Genomic DNA, 15399 nt, shown 5'->3' with positions numbered 1-15399 from the left:
TTCAAACTGATAAACTTAATTGTTTTAGTGCAAATATTTGCTCATTTTGAAATGGATGCCTGCAACACATTTCAAAAAAGCTGGGACAGTGGTATGTTTAGCACTGTGTTACATCACCTTTCCTTCTAACAACACTCAGTAAGTCTTTGGAAACTGAGGACACTAACTGTGAGTGTCATGACTGGGTATAAAAGGAGCATCTCCAAAAGGCTCAGCCGTTCACAAGCAAAGATGGGGCAAGGATCACCACTTTGTGAACAACTGCATGAAAAAAATAGTCCAACAGTTTAAGAACAATGTTTCTCAATGTTCAATTGCAAGGAATTTAGGAATTCCATCATCTACAGTCCAAAATATAATCAGAAGATTGAGAATCTGAAGAATTTTCTACACGTAAGCGGCAAGGCCGAAAACCAACATTGAATGACCGTGACCTTCAATCCCTCAGGCGGGACTGCATTAAAACCCGACATTGTGTAAAGGATCTTACCGTGTGGGCTCAGGAACACTTCAGAAAACCATTGTCAGTTAACACAGTTCGTCGCTACATCTACAAGTGCAACTTAAAACTCTACCATGCAAAGCGAAAGCCATACATCAACAACAACTTCCAGAAACGCCGCCGCCTTCTCTGGGCCCAAGCGCATTTGAAATGGACAGACACAAAGTGGAACACTGCTGTTGTCTGATGAGTCCATATTTCAAATTGTTTTTAGAAATCATGGATGTCGTGTCCTCTGGACAAAAGAGGAAAAAGACATCTACTCTACGAGACATAATTTGACTGAGCTAACTAGCTCTGCTAATTCTTGAGAGACACACACACACAAAACAAATCCACCGTGCTGTCTGGAGGCTGTTAGCAGTAAGAAAGAAAAGCTGGACTCATTTCTGACGTGATTTTTTTTTTCGCTGCACTGAGGACGTACACAGTCAACCAAGCCGGTTGCATGTGTGCGCACACACGGGTGGGGGACAGTGACACAATGATTTGATTGAACTAACTGACACCACTCTCTCACACACACACACACAGTCCACTCCGCTGTAAGCCGTCTGGATGCATGAAAACCTGTTCACATGAAACGCTGATGTGATTTTTGGCTGGACTGAGGAACAACACAGTCTTTTTTTTTTTTTAACGGAAGTCCGAAGTCAGTGCACAGCATTACTGGACTAGACATTACAGTGGAACACCAAATGTAAGTCCCTTCTCTGTTGTTTATAAATTAATAAAATATCAAATGACAAGGATCTCTTTTAGCCGTTACATAAAACAAATAATGAATGTTTTTACATTCTTTCAATGGAACGAATATTTAATTCGGTGAAAGCTGGAACAAACCATTCAACTCGACTTCGCCTTGTTGAATGGTATGTTCCAGCTTTCACCTCATGAAATATTCGTACCACTGAACTCATAAGCATTCATTATATGTATGTAAGGGTGATTCTTTAACTACGGGCACTATTGGCCTTGTAAATGTAATTTCCACCACACCATTGCCTTACAATATAAAGCGCTTTGGGGCAACTGTTTGTTGTGATTTGGCGCTATACATGTGCTCTGATGTCACTGTTTATCTCCACAGAAACTACCCAAACAATCTTTCATACAAACTGTTTAAAGGGACATTACATGTTGTGGTGGAAATTACAGCAATAGTGTGGGACAACTACATTTTGTTTAAAAAAAAACCCACAACAGTTGTATGACATTGAATACCCAATTATGTTTTGATTATTTTACTGATATTTTGAGAGATATTTTAAAACATACAGAAAAAACGTTTCTTTACTATTCATTTTTATCATTGAAGATCAAAAGTCTGGGTGTGGGACAAGCACAAAACGGCAATATTTGCATATAATGATGCTGAAAAAAGGTGAAAAAGTCATCATAGACTACTAGAACAAAGTTCTTAACACACTTTCATTGTAAAGATAACTATAAAAGTGTGAAATTTCCCCCTTTTTTTTGTTTTTCATACAATATGATCAAAGGACATAATAAGTGCCCGTAGTCTAAGAATCACCCGTAAATGTAAATCATACTGCATTTTTTTCAGGACTCCATTCTTAGGCCCCATTAAAAAAAACATGTTTATCATCCCTGCCTACATGCCAAAATCGGCCCGCATCAATTTTTTTTGCCCTTTTTGGCAAAATTCATTGTCAGCAGTACAGCTGGTGCAAGAACCAGCACGTCAGCTAGGTGGCAAGTATGCTTTGGCTGAAGATGGCTGAAGTTTATCAAGCTGGGCCTGGAACTTGCCGCTTGTTGTGACTGTCAACCACACGCATGAGGACGATTGCCGATAAGGCCAAGAAGCTGAAGCCATGGTATGGGGTGAGCGTTCCCCCCGAGGTGACCATGAGCAAAATTTACAGCCAGTATGCATGTGGTATGCTGGAAAATCGAGGTGGCTTGGACGCTAAGTACAACAGTTGCCAGGTGAGTTTTTCCTGGTCTGCTTCCTCGTCCTCAAGAATGAAAGAAGAATGAGAAAAGCCTTGGGACTCTGGCGAGGGCGGTCGCATCTCCTCCTCTCTCCTCTATCTCTGCTCCAACCTTCAAAGTCCCTACTTCACTGGACTGTGAATTCTTCAAACTACAACCCCTGGCAAAAATTATGGAATCACCGGCCTCGGAGGATGTTCATTCAGTTGTTTAATTTTGTAGAAAAAAAGCAGATCACAGACATGACACAAAACTAAAGTCATTTCAAATGGCAACTTTCTGGCTTTAAGAAACACTATAAGAAATCAGGAAAAAAAAATTGTGGTAGTCAGTAACGGTTACTTTTTTTAGACCAAGCAGAGGGGAAAAAAATATGGAATCACTCAATTCTGAGGAAAAAATTATGGAATCATGAAAAACAAAAGAACACTCCAACACATCACTAGAATTTTGTTGCACCACCTCTGGCTTTTATAACAGCTTGCAGTCTCTGAGGCATGGACTTAATGAGTGACAAACAGTACTCTTCATCAATCTGGCTCCAACTTTCTCTGATTGCTGTTGCCAGATCAGCTTTGCAGGTTGGAGCCTTGTCATGGACCATTTTCTTCAACTTCCACCAAAGATTTTCAACTGGATTAAGTCCGGACTATTTGCAGGCCATGACATTGACCCTATGTGTCTTTTTGCAAGGAATGTTTTCACAGTTTTTGCTCTATGGCAAGATGCATTATCATCTTGAAAAATGATTTCATCATCCCCAAACATCCTTTCAATTGATGGAATAAGAAAAGTGTCCAAAATATCAACGTAAACTTGTGCATTTATTGATGATGTAATGACAGCCATCTCCCCAGTGCCTTTACCTGACATGCAGCCCCATATCATCAGTGACTGTGGAAATTTACATGTTCTCTTCAGGTAGTCATCTTCATAAATCTCACTGGAACGGCACCAAACAAAAGTTCCAGCATCATCACCTTGCCCAATGCAGATTCGAGATTCATCACTGAATATGACTTTCATCCAGTCATCCACAGTCCACGACTGCTTTTCCTTAGCCCACTGTAACCTTGTTTTTTTCTGTTTAGGTGTTAATGATGGCTTTCGTTTAGCTTTTCTGTATGTAAATCCCATTTCCTTTAGGCGGTTTTTACAGTTCGGTCACAGACGTTGACTCCAGTTTCCTCCCATTTGTTCCTCATTTTTTTGTTGTGCATTTTCGATTTTTGAGACATATTGCTTTAAGTTTTCTGTCTTGACGCTTTGATGTCTTCCTTGGTCTACCAGTATGTTTGCCTTTAACAACCTTCCCATGTTGTTTGTATTTGGTCCAGAGTTTAGACACAGCTGACTGTGAACAACCAACATCTTTTGCAACATTGCGTGATGATTTACCCTCTTTTAAGAGTTTGATAATCCTCTCCTTTGGAGCCATGATTCATGTCAGTCCACTTGGTGCAACAGCTCTCCAAGGTGTGATCACTCCTTTTTAGATGTAGACTAACGAGCAGATCTGATTTGATGCAGGTGTTAGTTTTGGGTATGAAAATTTACAGGGTGATTCCATAATTTATTCCTCAGAATTGAGTGAGTCCATATTTTTTTCCCTCTGCTTGGTCTAAAAAAGTAACCGTTACTGACTGCCACAATTTTTTTTTTTCTTGATTTCTATAGCGTTTCTTAAAGCCAGAAAGTTTCCATTTGAAATTACTTTAGTTTTGTGTCATGTCTGTGATGATCTGCTTTTTTCCTACAAAATTAAACAACTGAATGAACATCCGTCGAGGCCGGTGATTCCATAATTATTGCCAGGGGTTGTATATTTGGAATAACCATGGAATTGATCAGTTGGTCTCTGAATGCTACTGACACTATTTTTTCAACAAGGAAATCAGGGCTGTGGGACCCTGCATGCCCAGATAGAACTTACCCTGCAGACTATGTTCTTGATGCCTGGGAGAAGTGGTGCATTTTGTGCTTGGTACCACACTTTGTGGAGAATGCTGAAGATTTATTTATATTTGGTTTTATAGTGGGAGTGCTGGTGTTTATTGGTTTATATGCTGCCCTGACCTACCGGAGAATTGGCAAGATGGCTGCTACCAGAACCACGACCCCTCACCTGTCCGTCATGATTAATGAGTTGGGCAAGGTGGTAGTCTCAGACTGTGTTAACCCTTGAACTCAGACATAAGTTGGAAAACATCTCAGAGCAAATGTCCGCCTTGCAAAGGAAGATGTCGGAGACCGGGGAATACTCATAAATTGGATTTGGTTGGTCAGAGGAGCTGCGAATGGTGTTTCTCTGCTGCTTCTCTCTGCTTAACATGGCAGGCTTATCAGCCTCCAATGGTCAAAACGCCCCGCTTGTTTTCCTCCAGAAGAATATCTACGGCCTTGGTGAATCATTCGGCTGCCCCTCTTATCTTTCTGCCCTCCCCTACAGTCTGATGTTGTCAAGGCAACTCCAGACATTATGCACACACTGACAGAAACTGATACAAACTCATCTGACTAATACAAACTCATTTCATCTGCACACATGATGCACACCCCCTCCCCCCCACCCCTACCAACACCCCTTGCCTCCACCCTGCTACTCCTCCCCCCCCTGGAGGCCACACGGCCTTCACCTCCCCCAAGCTTGGCAGCGCGGCATGCTGCTGCGGCCACCTACACTCTCGTTGCCTCAATTCGGACGACGGACTGTTTCAAAGTTTAGCGTACATAAATAATCAAATGCATATGTGCGGTTGTTTTAATTCTGAAGTGTGTCATTATTACGTTCAACTAGTAATAATTGCGGATTAATTGCTGTATTTTTGTCTGAGGTAATCAGTGTGAAGAATGAATTGCCCTTTTACGGATCAATAAAGTTGTCTGAATCTTGAAATGAGCTGGATGCCATAAACTTATGTTAATAAGTGAAGTGCACATCTCGGGCCGTGCGTGCATTTGAAAACAGCACAATGCGCACCTCTCATTATTGTGTGCTTTGCTTAAGGCTTAAATCCTTTGAAACAATCACTGTAAGCCTTAACTTTCACAGTCCACTAATGCTACCGTATACAAAATTCAATTGCAGCGGTGCGTGTTTGGTAGCTGGAATTTTTTACCCCATTTGACCCGTGCAGATGCGTTGCGCACTTCGCTTATTCATATTACAAGGGGAAGTTTCATTTCCCAACTTCAAAATTTTACTGTTTGTTCTGTTAATTTAAAAAAAAAAACACCGCCCTCCATCACTTTTTTCTGCTCACGGGGTCGTTTTGACCGTTTGGGTTTTTCTGTAATTATTGTATGGCTTTTGCCTTACAATATAAAGCGCCTTGGGGCAACTGTTTGTTGTGATTTTGCACTATATAAATAAAATTGGTTTGATTTTGATTTGATTTGATGTCAAGGATGATAAACAGTTTTTTTTTTTTTTGTTTTTTGTTTTTTTTTAATGGGTCATTATATTGGTTTGTTTTGCTGTGGGTGTCAAAAATTATGACCTAGTTATTTCCTCAGTAATAAGGCAGAAATATGAAATAAGGCATGGTTGGTCAGCCTAATCCATACTTCTTTTTCCAGCCCTACGTATAAATTTTTACAGCATGACAACTGCCACCATTAGGGACCATAAACGTGTGACAACTAACCCCTCTCTCCCCTAAAGTCAAAATATATTATGGGTGACACAATAATAACGTTGTGACGAAATATTCACAGCACAAAATTGTAAACATACCTTCGCGTAAACATTGGAAAATATTTTAAAAAGAAGTGAGGGAGGAAAAAAAAAAAACAACCTGAGTCATGAAGAAGGAGGAGGAGGAGGAGGACGATGTCCGCAGCAGAAGACACGATGATTTCCTCCACCTTGGGGGTGGATCCCTCCACGTAATTTGAGGCAAGCGCTCATTTTGCTTTTCCTCCTTCAGCTGTGGGATGCTTTTATCTGTGAGAGAGCCACAGCGTCTGCTTTTAAATGTCACGGTCGACACAGATCCTTTAGTCGCTCGTCAGGAAGAACACGAACCTTCCTATATTCACACACGTTGAGGTATTTTTATTTTTCATTTTTAAAATTATTTATTTTTTGAAGCGGCGTGGAGCGTTATTGTTTTTTGCGGAAATCGCCGCTGTCAACACTGAAGAATGAACAGCATCAGACACGTGCCCCAGCGGGTGAAAACCAAACGGGTAGAAGCTAACCTTGGAGCAGAGAGGGAACATTTCGACAAACAGCAGGTAAACCGAACGCGGCCTGCGGCACGCGCACCAAGCGGCCACAAAAAAGGCCACAGTAGCTATTAACTATTAATTTATACTCTGTGACTGAAATAGATCTTTATAAAAGATGTTCATCGATTAACTCTAGTTATTTTGTACGTTAATGTAGGTGTTGACTAAAGGACGCGCTTACCTGTTCTGAACTGAATTAACGTGCAGGAGGGGGCGCTGTTGCGTCAAGTACTTGTAATATCTTAGCTCCGTGAGAGAGAATTTTAAAAAAAATTGTGAACGTGCATTTTGCTCAAAATCAAATCAATTGTTCCTCCACCCAAGGTCAACTGTCAACTTTCACTTGAAGCCATTCGTGTTTTTTGAAATATTCTGCTAGCAATCAGACACCCAAACGGGGCTTTTTTTCCCACAGGGTATAAGTGTGAGGACATGTTGGCCTTTTGGTGGAGGTACATGTTTGTTCCATGCATTTTGCGTAGTGAGGTGAGGTCGAGAGAATATGACCAACAGCGCCTCTAACCCTATCTCGGCTGCCAGATAGTTAGCAGATTATTTTATGTTAATACTGTATTTTTCGGAGTATATGTCAGTGTTTTTTGTTTTTTATTTTTGTTATTCCGGAAAATATGGTAGGTTAAAGTTATGATTAGAATAAGAGTTTGTATTAAGGTCTAAAACTTTTTTAATCCATAAAACGCTTGGAAATTTGAGCAAAACTTCCACTAGAGAAACACAGCTTTAAGCACTTCCAGGTCCCGTTCGAATTTGGTCCAGGTCCCATTCAGAAATAGTTCAGGTCTGCAAAATGTATGGAACATTGTTAAGTAATGAATGCTTTTGCAGGTGTTCTATGTACTATATCATTGTGAACAAACGTGGAACAAGTGAATGTTATTTTTTGGAAAGGCACTGCACTGTTAAACCTAATATGTCAGTTTCAAAGCAACCTTGATGTAGGCTTGGTATTAGGAGAAAGGGTTACATTTAGGGTTTCATACGAGGTCTATTAGAAAAGTATCCAACCTTATTTTTTTTCAAGAAACATATGGATTTGAATCACGTGTGATTGCGTCAGACAAGCTTGAACCCTCGTGCACATGAGTGAGTTTTTCCACGCCTGTCGGTTGCGTCATTCACCTGTGAGCAGGCTTTGAGTGAGGAGTGGTCCACCCCCTCTGCGGATTTTCATTGTCAGGAAATGGCGGAATGATTTGGGGTTTTTTTCCATCTGAATTTTTTTCAGAAACTGTTAGAGACTGGCAGCTGGAAACCATTCGAAAAATTTATCTGGCTTTCGGTGAAAATTTTACGGGCTTCACAGAGAATAAGGACTGTTACTACAGCTTTAAGGACGCTCGGCGCGCCGCGCTCCATGCCGCCATCGAGAGCCACAAACCACCGGATCATTTCTAAACGGATGGCTCTGTGGATCCGAGACCGTTGTGTGCACTTTCTCTGGTTATCACAAGAGCTGGACATCAACCATTTTCTGGCAGATTTCACTTTTAACAAGAGATTTTGTCATGGAAAGCCGAGCGGAGGCTTCGCGCGTCACGACCGATTTGCTGATGAAGCGAGCCAAAGGAACACTTCCGTTTTGGTCTCACAGGACGGCTTTGAGATGGCATTCCGTGCGTCGCCGCGGTGCCGCATGGCGCAAAGCAACGCCGTGATGAAGTCTCATGGGACATGTTCTGGCATGTCCAGGCATATCCACAATTTCTCAGATAGCTGTAGTAACACTCCTTATTCTCTGTGAAGCCCGTAAAATTTTCACCGAAAGCCAGATAAATTTTTCGAATGGTTTCCAGCTGCCAGTCTCTAACAGTTTCTGAAAAAATTCTGATGGAAAAAAGCCCAAATCATTCTGCCATTTCCTGACAATGAAAATCCGCCGAGGGGGCTGGACCATTCCTCACTCAAAGCCTGCTCACAGGCGAATGACGCAACCGACAGACGTGGATAAAACTCACGCATGCGCACGAGGGTTCAAGCTTGTCTGATGCAATCACACGTGATTCAAATCCATATGGTTTTTGAAAAAAATAAGGTCGGATACTTTTCTAATAGACCTCGTATCTACCATTTGAACAGTATTTGTGATATGGTCCACTCCTGGAAATTGAACTGCCACTTTTCGAATCATGCAGTTGCTGAGTGCACTTCTGGATGTCTTTTATTTTATTTGATGTGGAAGGACATGTTGCATGTTATTTAACGTGCTGTTCAACAACACAATATCAAAGTATTTGTGATTGTCATGATTAGTAGTTGCTGACGTATGTTATTGCTTATTAAACTTCTCTCTCTGAAAGTCAGCAGGTGCATTTCTGTAAAACATTTTGCCCGCCGTTTCTCGGAGGGTGACGTCAGTCAGAGCAAATGCAGAAACAGCACAATGGCGAACCAAAAGACTGAAAACAAATGTGGCAACATCAGATTGTGAAACTACTGAACATTCATATGAAAGTGATGCCTCATCATTCACTGAGATCAGTAGACCTGCGAGCAGATGCTTGGAAAAAACATCAGGAATGCTATTTTCAGGAGCTTCAACTCTTCCGACCAGCATCGTGCGTGCCACCCGGTTTAGTGCTGCGTTACAGAGGAGACGACACACTTCACCCCTAGCTCTTAAATTTTTTTTTTCTTTTACTGTGACTGCATCAAAATTAAGTTATCACTTTAAAACAAGTCCTTATGACACAACATCACACTTTGGAATTAACCTGCGGCTCCATTCTTAACGTTGGCGGCAGTTTGTTTTCATTTCATTCAGCAGTAAGCTGGGACATTTGATCAGTGACAAACGCTGCCGGAAACGCGGAAAAATTAGTACGAACAAGTACTTTGTTTTTGGCATTCTCTGTAGCTCTTTGTTTTGATTAGCGTAAGCTTAAAGACTGTTCACAGAAATGCACAAATTAATGCAGGTATATCATCACATGACCTGTAATAGCCAAAATCTGAGTTGTTATGAATTCTATGCAACATGTCCTGTAAAACTAACTTTACCTTGGCCACTGGTGTGTGAACAAAAGGGCATCACAGTTCATTTTCATTTCAAAAGATTTGTATCTTCACACGTTTATATAGAACTGTTTTGCAATCCATTAAGTCTTCTTTTTTTTTTTTTTAAGCGCAACCACTATAATCTACACTGGCTTTGTGTATGGAGATAATGTTCGTGCACACGTGATGCAACTTAAACAAATTTCAAATTTTGATTTGGTCCACACAAGACTGTGTCTCAATGTGACATTTACACAATAATGGAATGTATGCACAAAATGTGGCTCACTGCGATAACATACACACACACTATGCATTGGTTCTTGGCTAATTCACATGGGTGCTTGAAGAGATGAAGATTGCAAAAAATTGCAGTGGTTTAGAGCACCGGTCTGAAGTGTAAAATGAGGCCCAATTCACAAACATTAAAGATTTACACAAACTTTCAAACTATTTCTGCTTTGCTTTTCTGTGGAAAAGCATAAAATTGATGTCAGTGCTTCAGTCTGCTGTGATTAATGCATCTGATAGTGTTTTTATTTGGGCTAAATGTAGAGTGTTTCTTACAGGGGAAAAATGCAGTGGGAGGGTCTTAGTTTTGTTATTCAGAATTGTTCTGGTGAGCTTCAGTGGCTGGCTGAGTTTCATGTGCACGACTTACAGTAGTTTTTGTTGGTAAAGACAAAATTATAGAACTGAAAAGGCATGGCTGCTAGAGAGCTCAATTGCAAATGTGACTTTTGTAGATGTTTCTGGAAATTAATTTGACCTGAAACTTAATTGTGCAATCCAAGAAAAAAGATTGTACAAGGCTGCGTTGAATGTCATTTTACCTTTGGCCCTCGGGCCGCCACTTGGACACAATTGATTTACAGGCATAACTGCTGACAGAGAAAAGCAGTGTTGTGTAAGGATTTGATCTTTTTTTTTTGCTGCAAGTCAACCCATTACCTTGATAAGTTGCAACATTTGTTCCTTTGTGATGAGATTATTGTCATGCTCACCTAGTTTTTCCTGATTAGTCACCTTTCCTCCCTCAGTCATATCTCCCTTATTAAAGGTGTTTGTGTGTATAAATGTGGCATTAAGAAAAGTAACAGCTGTAAATTTGAGTATTTAATAATGGCTTTAATTTTTGTGGTATCCGGAAATCCCGATTCTCATGTTGAATGTCTGCAGCAAACGATTTTGTCACATTCTTCACACAAAAGGTGCACTGTGGTTTATGTGGCGCTTGTGTCACTGCAATGATATCCTGTGAAATGAAGTCAGTGGCAGCTTCGGAGCATTGACTAAATGCTTAAGCTGAGCTGTTGATTCATGTGAATCATTGCCAACTGTGTACCATGGACTGACACACATCATATTCAAACAAACAGCAACCTATAGTGCTGAATATGGGTCTATACTGAATCACTGTGTTAACAAAGTACCAGTATAAGGCATTTGGAATGCATACCCATAATAACATCCCTGTAGTTTTGATATATCTGCGCTGGATGTGGCTAGTCATTAATCTGTTTGTGCAGCAGCTCAGAGTTGGAACTATTTCCAACTCTACCCCTTTCCATAACCCTAACCCCCACAGACCCCCCCCCCCCCCCCCGCATCACCCTGCATTTCTTGATATCATCACAAAATGAATTCATGCTTCAGTCACCAAAAATGCCACACTTTCAAGACTGTATCGCAAACCAGTAGATTCATTTACTTTTTGTGATGCCATGATGAAATGGTGTGAGATTGGGTAGGTCTTACTACAGTTCTGCACAAAGTGGAATTATAAAATTATGTTGACATAAGTAAAGTGTGATGTGAAGCACTATCGTTTATTTTTTTTAAGCAGTGTCTAAGATGGTGCGTAACTGGGTCTGTTTGGGGTTTAAAATCTCATCAGTTAGGGAAGCCATAAATATGAATATAACACAATGCTAAAATACTCTCTGCCATATCAGCACCAAAATAGGAAACAGAATGTGACTTTTTGACCTGTGAAAATAGGTCAAGGTTAGCCATCTTTGAACTTGTGCGAGGTCTGTGTCTCATAAATGCTCCCTGTGAATCTGAAGACTCTGACAGTAATAGGAATGGACTTAATGCTGAGTGCGGCCGGATGAACTCAGTCTTTGTAATACCCAATGGCCATATTTTGGCCTTGGGTAAAAGTAATTAATCAATCAATCAAATTTTATTTAAGCGCTTTACAACAACCTAATTTGACCAAAGCGCTGTACATACAAAAATCGTATTTAAAATATAGTTAAAAAGAAGAACACAGATACATTTTATTCCCAAGTCTAAACAAGACTAAGTATCAAAAGCACATCTAAACAAATATGTTTAAAAAAGGGGCAGATCCGAGACGGCACGCAAGTTGAGGGGCAGCGAGTTCCAAAGTTTAGGACCTTCTACCGCGAAAGCACGATCACCCCACTGTTTGCTTCGAGACCTGGGCTGCTCCAACAAATAGAGTTGTGCAGATCGTAGAAATCTGCTGGGCTGGTGAAAGGTCAGAATCTCACATAGATACGCAGGTGCGAGGCTGTGGATGGAACAGAAAACGAACAGAAGTTTGTATTGGATTCTGTATTGCACTGGCAATCAGTGGAGAGAGCGCAAAGCAGGTGTGATATTGTGATGTTTACAAGAATTTGTGAGGAGCCGGGCAGCAGCATTCTGTACCAGTTGTAATCTGTGTAAAGATGTTTGACTGAGTCCAATGTACAGAGCATTGCAGTAGTCCAAGCGTGAGCTGATGAATGCATGGATTGCTTTCTCCAGGTCACAACAACTGAGGAAGGGTTTCACTTTTGTAAGAATGCGGAGCTGAAAGAAGCTTGTATTAACAACAGAGTCAATTTGTTTATGGAGATTTAGGTCAGTGTCCAAGTGAAGTCCCAAGTTTCTGATTACGGTGTTATGGTGAGGAAGTGAGTGACCATTTGAGACAACGGCGAGTGGGCTTGTGGTGCCAAAAAGACAGAATTCCGTTTTGGATTCATTTAGACTCAGGAAATTCTGTGTGAGCCAGTGCTTGATGTCATCCATACAGGTGTTGATAGCCTGAAATGCATCTGGAGAATCTGGTGAGACTGTTGGATAGAATTGAAGATCATCGGCATACATATGAAAAGACACATTATGGCTGGAGATGATTGAACCCAGAGGCAGCATGTAAAGAGAGAACAAAACTGGGCCCAAAATGGAGCCTTGCGGGACACCAGAAGACAGTCGGGCTGTAGAAGAGGAGTGGCCATTGATGAAAACAGAGAAGTGCCTGTCTGTTAAATAGGACCTGAACCACTGCAGCACGGGTCACTGAAAGCTCACCTGCTGGGCTAGACGGTTCAGGAGGATGGAGTGGTCCACTGTATCGAATGCTGCAGTGAGATCGAGCATTACCAACAGTACAGGTCTCTTTGAGTCCAGGGACAACAGGATGTCATTTTGGACTCTCAACAGCGCGGACCCAGTACTGTGGCGTGTACCAAAACCTGACTGAAATTTATCAAAAACCTGATTCTGGTCCAGAAAAGACAGCAACTGATTAAAAACAAGCTTCTCTAGAATTTTGGAGAGAAAAGCCAAGTGGGACACTGGTCTGAAGTTTGACAGTACTACTGGATCAAGGTTTAGTTTTTTAAGCAGCGGTCTGACCACACCCTGTTTGAAAACAGCCGGAACAGACCCAGATCTTAAGCAGTTCTTAAAAAATAAAAGAAGCCTTGGTCCTACTGTGTCAAAAATTTGTTTCAGCATCTTTGGTGGAATTATGTCCAGGGGACAGGTGGTAGGTCTCAACTTCTGCACAACCTCAGAAAGCTGAGAGAGCGACACTGGCTACTACTACTACTGGCAATTAAGGCTCTTGGGGTTAGTAATCTTATCAAATGAACATGAAGGTTGTGATGTCAATATGGGATAGGATAAAGGTAAATAAAAGGTGAAAATGTGCAAAAGAAAATACTAATACAACTCATTAAGCAATATAACAGAGTATTAAACAGCTGAGTTACATACTCACACCATACGCTATAATTTATGAATGCATTTCAGGGGTCGAAATACATTTTTTAACCTACTTGCACTGGTGCTAGTAACAAAAAAATTTTTTACTTGCACCAAAAAAAAAGTTACTTGCACAACCAAAAGTCAGTCTTAGATCAACCTTAAAGTGGACATGACACCTAAAAAAAAAAAAAAAAAAAAAAAATTTGGTAAAACTGATATAAATATCAAAAATATACATACAGTATAGTAAGTTGAAAGTGGCTTTAATCATTATCACTGAGAAATAAAGTTTGTACAGCTTCTCAAAAGTGTGTTTCTTGGAAAGTGCGCTGGCAGCGTTCCATCAGCGGTCACGTGATGCCGTGACATCACAGCGTGTAGAGTCCCGTCTTTGTCTGTTTGATTGACAACAGGAACAGGTAGACCTCAGCATGGACAGTGAGGAGATCGAGAACTTTTCTGACTCCTCTTCAAGTGTGGATTATTTCTGTGAGGAAATCGAGACTGACTCAGATCCTGAGGATGTCGCAGCAGTGATTAGACCCTACAGATTGGAGCTGTATCTTTCGGATGAACGTTCAAACCAGGAGCATTCTGGCAGCGAAAATAATGCCGACGGTGCTTATGGCGGAGCCGAAAGCAGAGGCAAGAGATGTGCCAATTCTGATGGATTTTGAAAGGCTGCAGAATACGGAATGGTAAGGGAGGCTTTGATTTTTATTCCTGTTGTTTATAACACTATAATTACAGCATTTTTGATTCTAGCGTCTGTTTACTGCCTTTATTTTTCTGGAGCCGCGATAGTGTAGCTATTACTTGTGGACCACTGTCATTACCTTCGGGTTTTTGCCGTTTTCAAGTGCCTGGCATTGCATTCATCCATGTTTAGGTACGTTATTTTCATGAAAGAATAGGAAATAAATGGCAAAAGTTTTGAAAAAGATTGCTGAAAACAGTGAACATGCCGCCACCATGTTTACTACGTATTGCACTGATATTTTTACAAGTTCCTTGACCATTTCAAGATTATTGTGAACATATTATTTGACGTTGACATTTTAGGTGTTCCTGTGAGCGGTGCGAGAACATGGAGACGGTAGAGGAAAGTGTCTGCTGTTGAGAGCAAATGCGGGTGTGCGAGCGGAGGGAGTGGCAGCCTGACATTTCGTGCATCGCACAACACCGCGGCTTTCGATCAATCTGTCTGGATTTGAAAAGGCTAAACCCTTTCGCCCTTGTGTTTGTGCAATATGCTGCGACACACTGGTCAGGGATATCAACAAACAAGTCCATGAGAACTGTGTTTAATCAGTTTCTGCCACTAAAAAAAGTGTAAACAACGGCTGCCAAGTGCGCAAGCTGATACGGTCTACATGCAGTGACGTAGTTCAGGTTTGGTGCTTAGCGGGTCACGGGGCATGCACATTTTTCAGTGGCGGGACATTCAAATGTTGTATATAATGGGAGAACTGCGTCCATTTCCCCAAAACGCTTAGGTTGACCCAATTATATAACCTTTGTTACATGTAATAAGACTATGTTGTCTTTTAGTGTCATCCACTTTAAAACTCCTCCTCTGATGTGTCAGACTCTTCCTCTCTGGGGAGAGCCCAAGACGGTGTGGCTGTAGACCCCAGCAGCCAGCTGAGCTCAGTTCAGATGTATGGAGAGACAATCAT

At 41.1% G+C, this 15399-nt stretch overlaps 1 protein-coding gene across 2 annotated transcripts in view; it reads left to right on the top strand.

Moving 5' to 3' along the window:
• The first annotated feature begins 6233 nt into the window (after positions 1-6233).
• The window catches only part of hip1rb (huntingtin interacting protein 1 related b), a 115662-nt gene continuing 106496 nt past the window's right edge, over positions 6234-15399 (top strand). For both annotated transcript variants that reach the window (XM_034170364.1, XM_034170362.1), the window contains exon 1: positions 6234-6700. In XM_034170364.1, the coding sequence (XP_034026255.1) occupies positions 6608-6700 (93 nt within the window). In that variant the 5' untranslated portion in view covers positions 6234-6607. The remainder of the gene's footprint in view (positions 6701-15399) is intronic.

Source organism: Thalassophryne amazonica, chromosome 5 (genome assembly GCF_902500255.1).
Source record: "Thalassophryne amazonica chromosome 5, fThaAma1.1, whole genome shotgun sequence".
NCBI classification, from domain to species: domain Eukaryota; kingdom Metazoa; phylum Chordata; class Actinopteri; order Batrachoidiformes; family Batrachoididae; genus Thalassophryne; species Thalassophryne amazonica.
This window is presented reverse-complemented; position numbering and strand designations above follow the sequence as displayed.